This window comes from Conger conger, chromosome 10 (assembly GCF_963514075.1).
Source record: "Conger conger chromosome 10, fConCon1.1, whole genome shotgun sequence".
NCBI lineage: Eukaryota > Metazoa > Chordata > Actinopteri > Anguilliformes > Congridae > Conger > Conger conger.
In genome coordinates this window covers 49,430,189-49,440,643 of record NC_083769.1, presented here as the reverse complement: position 1 = coordinate 49,440,643, position 10,455 = coordinate 49,430,189, and the positions used below count along the sequence as shown (strand labels likewise).

The following is a 10,455-nucleotide window of genomic DNA, read 5'->3' as shown; positions in this document are numbered from 1 at the left end:
CAGGGGTCTGCAGTCTACCTGCTAAAGCTGCACCTGGAGGAGTCTTCCTCCGGCTCCTGTCTGTGTGAGGTTGGTGTGTGGACTGCGGTGTGAAAAGAGACACACTCACACACTGCCCCAGATCAGCAACAGAAGTGTGAGTAGAGCCAATACGATTGGCCAATCCAAAGATGACAAGACAAAAAACGAAAAAAAAAAAGAAAAGAATAAAAGACAGATTTATTTGCAACCCCAGACAGAATATTTCTGAGAGTAAAGCATAAGAGATGACAAACCCTGAAGACAAGCAATATGACAAAGACATGACCATAATTCCACGCCTGATCATATTAACCGCGTGCGACTGCAGCGCACGCGCAGTTGACTCATGTTGGCTACGAATTCCACGAATTTGTTCAATAATGAGGAAGTAACTGCACAAATTTGTATAGGTTTAAATATTTCAGTTTTTCATTTTTACTTCGGATTTCTACTAGTATTATTTTCTCTGTGCTTCTGATTCTCAACTTTCACGACATCAGCTGCACACAGAACGGAGATGTACCACGTATTATGTTTTTTGTGCGCGATGTGCTGCTATTGGTTGACTTTGTGAAATGTTTGTATCGCCTACATTTACGACGTAGGCTCGCCAAATCGCGGTACATTCACCTGTAGCAATCATTGCAAACGTCCAGTGCGTTTAGCCGTATGAAGCCTATGAGCCGACGCATTCATCAGCGGTTTAAATTAACGTTGCCGAGATTTGCCAATTTCCACGTTACTCATTATACAACTCGGCCACTGTTTTATGTACCATATACGTACAGGTTAATTCATTTGCACCTTATAGCTAGTTTAGTAGGCTACTTCTCTTTAATGCACAGAAACCAGTACAATATAGGCTAGTCCCGAGTAGCCTAATTCCTTATGTCTTATCGCAATCGGATCTTTATTGCCAAATTTTAGTTTAAAATAGTTTAGTTTCATTTTCGTGATGATGTCGGTATTATACACACATCCAAAGCGTCGTTGCCCCAGTAACAGGCGGGGGGGAACAGTAGGTAACTACGAAAAGACATTTGTTTAAATTCTAAACAAAAGTTACGGATAGGCTAGTTCCGTCCAGTAAACCTACGGCAATGAAATGCAAGCGAGCAAGTCTTTAAAAATAGGTGCTAGTCTCATTCGGTATGGCCTTTGTCACTGGGGAATTCAAATGCTTAGTAAAGTTTTAAAGTACAGTAAAAAAAAAAAAAGACATGCGAAAAGTTCATTACGCCTCCGCGGTATCGAAATCATCTTAAAGAAATGAGACTCGGTCGCTCCGAGGGAGTCGCATATCTGCAGTGGGCTATATGAAATCGTCACATACGCAATCATACACAGCAAGCCTACACTGGATAATTAAACTTCGACGGGGGAGCCAAGAAAGGTGAGTTCTATAATACATAGTCAATTATTTCAACAGTTGTAACAGTGCGGGTTAGGCTTGTCCTTAAACGATTAATGACAGGATAGAATGGTCCATGATATTAATGGTATCTTAATGTCTTTATGTAGTTAATGTACTGATGGAGTGCACTTTCTGAAAGCGCGCTTCAGAACCGGCGCGCAGTCAGTCTTTGGTGGTCCCACTATGAAATTAATCTATTTGCTCGTCGCCTTTTTTCTTATTTGCTGATTGAGATACTCTATTTTATTATTATTATTATTATTATTATTATTATTATTATTATTGGCTAAGATCACATTATACAGAGCAACGCACATAGATTCATCTACAGTACATGCGGATATGAAAGCAATTCAAGCAGGCTAGTGTACCTTGATCACGGGTAGGGTGTCGGGTGTCATCTGACGTTTTGGCTGCAGCTTCTGTACTCTTGTACACTAAACTGCCCATGTCTCAGGAGATTCATTGCCCTGCTTGAGGAAGAGTACGCGTGTGTAGCATGTACACACGAAGGTTGAGATTAATATAGTAATGCAATACGTGAAATGCTTTGTGAGGCAGAAATTCACGACGAATGTATGGCGTAATGCCGTAGACACGCGCTAAACACAAATATGTAGCGTTTAATCAACACGGTTCGAACACATTTGTAGGCTACCCCGAGAGAGTTCATCTCGTTTATCGCGTCTTACATGGACGCGTAGTTGGCTAGTCTTGAATTGACAGAGACCATTTTACTCCGCGCTGCTTAATCCAGTGATTTAATTAGAATGATTTATCATAACGCTTGACACGCTGTAATTAACGGCTGGCGATTCAGCGATTTTGGCAGAAATTAGAAATCGCTAGGATATGGTGGCACAGTATCTGCGGCCCCAGGGGATTTTCACAATTCCAGGAAAGTAGAGTAGTAAATGTAATCCAAAGGTCTGTGTGTGTGTGTGTGTGTGTGTGTGTGTGTGGGGTGGGGGTGGGGGGGGGGGGTGGGGTGTCATGTCATCCTTTAGATGACAAAAAAGGGAAAACCCCCTATGATGTGTTGCGTTATGGCAGAGAGGGATCTACTCCCCACAGCCCAGTTCAGATTTACACATGTGTGCGCCTACGTGCGAGAGGGAGGAGTCACCCTTTATAGACACGATGCAAGCGCCAGGCAGAGATTCCGTGTCGGACTGTGCCTGGAACACTCCCGCTCTCCTCTCTCCAGGAGCACCAGCCTCGTACGGGGGTTTGAGACCCAGTCCCCGACTGCGGCAGACTCCATCGCCATGCAAACCGCGATTACCACCGTTCTACCGGCGCTGTTGCTGATTGGCTGTCTGGTCAGCTGTCACGGGGGCAACATTGGCTGTGCAATCTGGCTTCCGCACGGAGAGGCCGAGGTACGCTGTCAGAAGTGCCGCGCAGGTGAGTCCAAATATAAATATACATTCAGGTAGCATAGCTTAGTCAGGGGCATAGGACTTGTTTTTTGAAGCTTGGCTCCCTGAACACTAAGGTGATTCCTTCACCTGAGAGTGGACGTATTGTAGTTGGCTATGTACGCGAGGCTGAGTTTAATATGTTTCATGGAATGGGTCAAACACTACTGATGTCTCATTAGGCTACTCTTTCAAGACATTAGAATTTCAGAGCTTAAGTATGTTGTAGACACTATTATAAAAAATAAATATTATATATCTTATATATTACATACATACAGTATATGATACTATATATGCTATATACATAACAGAGAATTATGAATTATTTTGTTTTCACTATTTTGTTATCAACAGATTTGGTATACATGGCTCAATCTAACTGATCATCCAATAAATCATCCAATCAGCTTACATGTTCCTCTTTAAAAGCACAGAGAGTTAATAAGCAGAGCCAGATGCATCATTCTGAAAACATCTCTACAAAGTGGAACATGTTTATTCCTTATTTTACCTCCATCGCCTGGCTCCGGTACTTTCTGAGGTGCACCAGATCAAAGACTTGTGGTTTGTGGAGTAAACACAAAACCACTCAGTGTGTGGAATTAAAACTTCAAAAGACCTGTGTGTGAAAAAACTGTAATGTTCATAGGTTAACTTCCCTGCGGGGAATAGTGTGGTTTAATGCTTTGAAGAGTAGGTTTTTTTATGGAATGTTTTCCCCCCAAATTCTAAACCAGTGTTCTAGAACTCAATGCATTTAAACCAATCAATGCATAAAATATCTAAAGATAATTCACAAAATTGACCTAAATGTAAAATGAAAGAAGGAACATTTATGCATCTGTTTTGGCAATGTGATCTGCCGAAAAACTTCTGGAATGCGATTCATTCATTTAAATAGAATTTGATCCAAACCCTTGTTTTTATTTATTAAATGATATGCCCAATTCTCAACTAGATCAAAAACAATGCAGACTATGAATTATTAGAACATATTTTGCAAAGCAATGCATACTCTTATTTTGGAAAAATGAGTCTCCCCCAACCTTCAAGCTGTCCGTGGACCAATTATCACAATTCTTACATATGGGAGCTGAAGCAACCCACACCCTTCACTGTCAGAGATAACACACCTCTCTATTCATATGTATTGTTTGTTTTTGTTTGCGTAATTGTAATGCATATCCTTGTTTGTTCTTGTTTGACAATAAAAATACGATAAATAAACCAAGAACATTCCAATTCAACATTAGAATGTCCAGCCAAGGATATTGTAATTCAGCATTAGAATGTTCAGCCAAGAACATTATGATCACATATTTGTGATCTGGCACCTTGAAAGGTTAAAAGATTAAATGTGAGCACGGAAGAAGTCACATGCTCTTGCTGGTGTTCATTAGTAAATTCATGATTTGTTCAGGAAACCGCATGGTCGATGAGCACGGTCCGGACCCAAGGAAGCTGTGTGTCCCCTGTGAAGCCGGAAACTACATCACCGAGCCTGCAAAGTACACCTGTGCCAGGTGTACAAAGTGCACAGGTACATAACAGTCTATAATGATAAAAAGAGGTACTCCGACGTCACTCCGACGTCACGACTGGGCGGGGTTAGGGTCATGCAGTGTGTGGGTGTGCGCAGGGTGTTCATGTGTTCCTGTGTGCAGCTCCACAGGTGGAGAAGCAGCCGTGCACCAGCAGCAGGGATGCGGTCTGCGGGTGTCAGGAGGGGTTCTTCTGCGCCGATGCCACGTGCTCACGCTGCACCACGCTGTGTGGCCCGGGAACGGGCCTGACTGACAACCGTGCAGGTGATCAACACGCCCCACACGCGCTCCTGCAGAGTCACCACAGGACATGACATCACAGTCACACCCCACACGCGCTCCTGCAGAGTCACCACAGGAGGTGACATCACAGTCACACCCCACACGCGCTCCTGCAGAGTCACCACAGGACATGACATCACAGTCACACCCCACACGCGCTCCTGCAGAGTCACCACAGGACATGACATCACAGTCACACCCCACACGTGCTCCTGCAGAGTCACCACAGGACATGACATCACAGTCACATCGCTCCTGCAGAGTCACAGCAGGATGTGACATCACAGTCACATCGCAGACACGCGGATCCAGAGCGACGTACAGTCGCGGAGATCGTCAGGGAATACACTGCAGTGCAGTCATTTCGCAGACGCTTTTATCCAAAGCGACTTACAGTTTGACTAAGCAGGGGCCAATCCCCCCCTGGAGCAATGTGGGGTCAAGGGCCTTGCTCAAGGGCCCAGCAGCTGGATCTTATTGTGGCTATAGCGGGGGCTTGAACCACCGGCCTTCTGGGTCCAGTAGGCTACAGGCTGCCCTAGTGCTGGCCCTGTAACGTGAACATCGCTGTTTCTCTCTGGAATACAGGAACGACACATCACCAATAATCCAGTTTATAACAGCCAAGGGCAATGTTCCCCAAACAAATAACTATTTGTAGTTTCACTAATAAAGGTTAGAGAGAGAGAGAGAGAAAGAGCAGATATTGAAAGTTGATGCAACATCTGTACTTCTGACTTACTAATGAATTCACGTGGCTTGTCATTTTAATGGTGTAATTAATTAACTGTAATTTAATTTGTTTGAAATGCCATACTTACTGACTTTTATCACGTGTACTAGACTTGATGTTCAAGGCTGTAAGACAACTGACTCTTTATGTGAATTGCACCTTATCCAACCTGTTCTGTAGCTGTTCTAATCACCTTCGGTACGCACTTATGGATAAAAGCATCTGCTAAACAAACGTAATGTAATGTAAGTCTGAATTGAAATGCAACCAGTAAACGTAGACTGAATCAGGGTTAACTCTGGGATCGAGGAAATCAACCAGGGAAGTTGAGAGCAAAATATGTTGAGGACACTTGTGGTAAACATTCTGACATACGGGACACGCTGACGTCAGGGTGACGTCAGGGTGAGTTAGTCCACGGTGATTTTAGTGAAACGGTTTTCCCTGCATGCATTGTGCTCTCAGGCTGTGTGTGCCAGCTGTATTACATGACAGGCATTTGACAGACACTCTTATCCAGAGTGACGTACAATAAAGTGCAAATCATAACCAGAGTGCACTGAAAACCCCAGAGGGAAAGTACAGTTTCAAGTGCTGTGAATAAAACAAAGATAAGGACTTGGGATTTATCTGATGAGAAAGGATGTTGTCTGTACAACCGTGATGTCAAGCAAACACAACGCTAGCAATTGTAAAGTATACACGTATGCAGGAAGAACAATAAACATAGCCAAAACGAAAGCAGCAATAACACCGTCAAAGCAAACACAGTCTTAGTAATAATGAAACCAATGTGCATAACTGAGAGCTTCAATAGCAGCTGATTAGTCAAGGGCATGCAAGGGCTTCATGCTGTTTGACTGGGTGGTATTGTCATGGACACAGTGCCAGACTGAGGTTTGTACTGGCTGTAGGATGGCAGAGGAGTGTGTGTGTGTGTGTGTGTGTGTGTGTGTGTGTATTTAAGGAGTGTTCTTGTGTGCAGCGACCTGCCAGGTCTGTCCAAATGGAACGTTCAACGACGGAAAACAACAGAAATGCACTCCCTGGAGAACCAGGTGAGACCCAGCCCCTGTACCCCCCCCCCCTCCCCCCCCCCGTCTAAAACGGTCTGTCGTCAGTGCCAGTGGTGCATGACGGTACTATGATAATGTAATATTTTAATATTAATGAGGGGGGCGTGCCCAAGGACAGAACACCCACGACTGTTGTCGCCATTGGACACGCCTCCTTCATGAATATTCATAGATCATAATCGCTGGACCGTGTGCGCAGTCAGCCGTGTGACCTCTGACCTTTGGCCCCCGCAGCTGCCCTCCAGGATACCGGATCGCAACCAAAGGCACCGGTGTCAGCGACATCACCTGCAAAGAAAGCAATGAAATCAATGAAAACAAGGAAAACAAGGAAAACAAGGAAAACAATGGAATCATCACACTAGACGTCCAAGGTCCCAACAAAGGTGAGATGCTTTCAGAAACTCAGCAGAGCTGGGCTCAGAGACGAGAGCTCAGTTTTGCCGTCTTTACTTCTCTCAATATCAGACCCTAAATGCTCCCTATGCCCCAGCAAGGCCACTCTGTTCTGCTCCCTACGCCCCAGCAAGACCACTCTGTTCTGCTCCCTGCCACTGTCAGGGCAGCAGAATCCCTCCCCATATTTTAACGCAGAATGAAAACACACTGCATCTTAGTCCTGATTTGCGCTTACGATGGCTATTGTGTTTGGGTGTAGTTGCTCTACATGCCTGTTTTGCCGTTTTTTGGATTTGACGCTTTTTCACTTGTTGAGGAGCTTATGCACTTGTAAGTCTAAATTACTAAAATGTAATGTAAAATGTAGATCCTGCATGGCAGCCAATCGCCGTTGGTGTGTGTGTGTGTGTGTGTGTGTGTGTCTGTGTGTGTGTGTGTGAATGAGAAGCGTCAATTGTACAGCGCTTTGGGTAAAGGCGCTATATAAATGCCGAGCATTGTCGTTCTTATTGTCATGGGGCGCACAGATGCTCTCTCTCACTCTCTCTCACTCTCTCTCATCTCTCTCATCTCTCTCTCCCTGCAGGAGCAGATCTCCCTGCAGGAGCAGACGTAAACGTGATCGCGGTGATCGGCTGCTTAAGCCTGATCACCATCTCCGCCATCGCCCTGGTGATCATGGCGGCCTGCAGGGCCCGGCGGAGAGGGCAGGAGAAGAAGACGCCACGCGAGGAACAGCCGACAGAGAAACCTAACTCAGGTAGCGCTAACGCAGGTAGAGCTAATGCAGGTAGAGCTAAAGCAGGTAGAGCTAACGCAGGTAGAGCTAACTCAGGTAGAGCTAACGCAGGTAGAGCTAACGCAGGTAGAGCTAACGCAGGTAGCGCTAACTCAGGTAGAGCTAACTCAGGTAGCGCTAACTCAGGTAGAGCTAACGCAGGTAGAGCTAACTCAGGTAGAGCAGGAAGTCCCCCCCCCCCCCCAGGACACCCGCAGAGCTTTCGGGAGAACCCCTCCTCTCCCCACGCTGTACCTGCTGGACCACGCTGCACTCATTTTCTCTCAATGGTTGAGTGGAGGGTCGGGTCCAGGTTGGGTCAGTCGGAGAGTCTAAATTCCTCCCTCGGTGTACTCCTGCCCTTGCTCTTGGCCAAGGAACAACCTGGAGCCGGTCCCCGGGCACTGCACTGTGGCTGCCCACTGCTATTTACATTACATTACATTACATTACATTAATGGCATTTGGCAGACGCTCTTATCCAGAGTGACGTACAGTTCAATAGACTAAGCAGGAGACAATCCTCCCCTGGAGCAATGCAGGGTTAAGGGCCTTGCTCTAGGGCCCAACGGCTGTGCGGACCTTATTGTGGCTACACCGGGTATCGAACCACCGACCATGCGGGTCCCAGTCATGTACCTTAACCACTACGCTACAGGCCATTAACTAGGATGGGTCAAATGTAGAGGATGCATTTTGTTGCCTGAGAAGGATTTATTGTCATCACATTCACACTTTTTTTTGTCACATTTATACTTATCATTTTCATTTTGGTATCTTAAAGGTAGATTTTTGTGTTAAAACATTGTTACAAGACCATTGTAAATCCCTTGCTATCATTGAAAAAGGCTCATTGACATGTTGACTCACCCTCCGCCTGTGTTTATGGTCCTTAAATTCGGGTTTAAAAATATACAGTTGATGGCCCGACACTCTGTACCAAAAGCATTGTACAGCTGTACAATATTTCAAGCTCATTGGTTGAAAATTGGTTCTAATTGCCACAGCCAATGGCGTTTCAGCGTCAAGCGCGTTTACAGAGAAGGGGGAGGGATAAACAGTTTTTGGGTTCTGGTTTGAGCGTGTTTGTTGCTGCTATTACCGTCAGAAGTCTGAAATGACCTGTTCTATCGTACATAAAGTAAACTCTCTCTCTCCCTCCCTCTCCCTCCCCCCCCCTCCCTCCCCCCCCTCCCTCCCTCCCTCTCTCCCTCCCTCTCCCTCCCTCCCTCCCTCCCCCCCCTCTCTCTCCCTCCCTCCCTCCTTCTCTCCCTCCCTCCCTCCCTCTCTCCCTCCCTCCCTCCCTCCCTCTCTCCCTCCCTCCCTCCCTCTCTCCCTCCCTCCCTCTCTCCCTCTCTCTCTCTCTCTCCCTCCCTCTCCCTCCCTCCCTCCCTCTCTCTCCCTCCCTCCCTCCCTCTCTCTCCCTCCCTCCCTCCCTCCCTCTCTCCCTCTCTCTCTCTCTCCCTCCCTCTCCCTCCCTCCCTCTCCCTCCCTCCCTCCCTCCCTCTCTCTCCCTCCCTCCCTCCCTCCCTCCCTCTCTCTCCCTCCCTCCCTCCCTCCCTCCCTCCCTCTCTCTCCCTCCCTCTCCCCCCTCAGACGGCGCACGGTGGGAGGAGCAGCAGGTGGACTGCAGTCTGTGCCATCCCCAGCAGGAGGAAGGAGGGAGCCTGAGCTCAGACTCCTCCCAGGGGTCCAAGGACAAACTGCTCCCAGTGTGAGGCAAGGGTGGAGTGGGACGTCCTCACAAGGACAAGGTCCTCACAAGGAAAAGGTCCTCACAAGGAAAAGGTCCACACAACTTGTCCTGCGCCCTCCATTTTGGCGAATCCCAAATGTAACGACAGACTCTGTAAAGACTCTTTTATTTGTGTAAAATATGCCTTATTTTCTTTCCTTTTTGTCTATCATTTTTTTACATTGCTGCTCTGGGACCTGGATGAGTGCAGTTTACTCACTGGATTAAACACGGAACAGCACATTCCAACATTGTATACCTCATGTCCATTTCTTTCAAATAACCTACTGTATGTTTGTAAATTAAATGCATAAACTTGAACTTGTACCCCAGACTGCCTATCTGTTTACTGGAAGATGGGGTAAGGGCTGGAGGCTTTACTGGGCCGACTGTTGGGTGGGGGTTTCCAAGAAGTGGGTTTTAATTAGTTTGTGTGTGCATGTACGCGTGTGTGTGTGTGTGTGTGTGTGTGTGTGCGTATGTGCGTATGTGTGTGTGTGTTTCAGTATTCGCGCCTTCAGCGGTGTCTCTGCGTCACCCTTCCTGCGGGGGTTCCCCGTTTCTGAACCCCCAAAATGCCCTGCAGCCCCAGTGCTGTCACAGGCAGGCTGGGAAACCCACAACTGTCCAAATTTATGCCCGCGGAGCGTGACGCATCCGTCACAGGAAGTGGGCGTTTCGCGCCCCGGCTTTGCTGTTCAATAAGCGTCTGACAGTTTGACAGGATGTGTTGTACATCAGTACATCAGTACATCAGTACATCAGCGCAGTGAGCTCCATAAACTTTTTTTCATTTCACTGTACTCAACAATTCTAGATTTGTAATCAGACAATGGGCATGTGCTTAAAGTGCAGCTTTTTATACACTCAGTGTACAGCACTGTGCAAAAGTCTAGTCAGACCACTGACTAGAGCCTACCAAGCAAATCTCTGACGGCACTGTGCAGAGATCTTAGGCACCTGTATAACATTCTGTACAGATAAGATTCTTTCAAAAATAATTCAATGAAAGGTCCTAAATAAATGTACTATACATATTTACATTACGT

General features: G+C 46.4%; 1 protein-coding gene across 1 annotated transcript; it reads left to right on the top strand.

The window, feature by feature from the left end:
- The first annotated feature begins 718 nt into the window (after nucleotides 1-718).
- On the top strand, nucleotides 719-9,733 carry LOC133139066 (tumor necrosis factor receptor superfamily member 9-like). Its single transcript, XM_061258342.1, has 8 exons — nucleotides 719-1,414; nucleotides 2,643-2,842; nucleotides 4,280-4,399; nucleotides 4,524-4,667; nucleotides 6,404-6,476; nucleotides 6,729-6,880; nucleotides 7,480-7,653; nucleotides 9,268-9,733. Exons 1-8 carry the CDS (start codon nucleotides 1,338-1,340, stop codon nucleotides 9,387-9,389), a joined length of 1,062 nt encoding a protein of 353 aa, XP_061114326.1. The 5' UTR covers nucleotides 719-1,337; the 3' UTR covers nucleotides 9,390-9,733.
- Nucleotides 9,734-10,455: the final 722 nt, after the last annotated feature.

Bases quoted from the DNA above. Each gene is read 5' to 3' on its own strand.
- LOC133139066 (XM_061258342.1), top strand. From the start codon at position 1,338: ATGAAATCGTCACATACGCAATCATACACAGCAAGCCTACACTGGATA. The intron at 4,668-6,403 runs GTGATCAACACG...TCTTGTGTGCAG, and splicing joins CCTGACTGACAACCGTGCAG to CGACCTGCCAGGTCTGTCCA. The intron at 6,881-7,479 runs GTGAGATGCTTT...CTCTCCCTGCAG, and splicing joins CGTCCAAGGTCCCAACAAAG to GAGCAGATCTCCCTGCAGGA.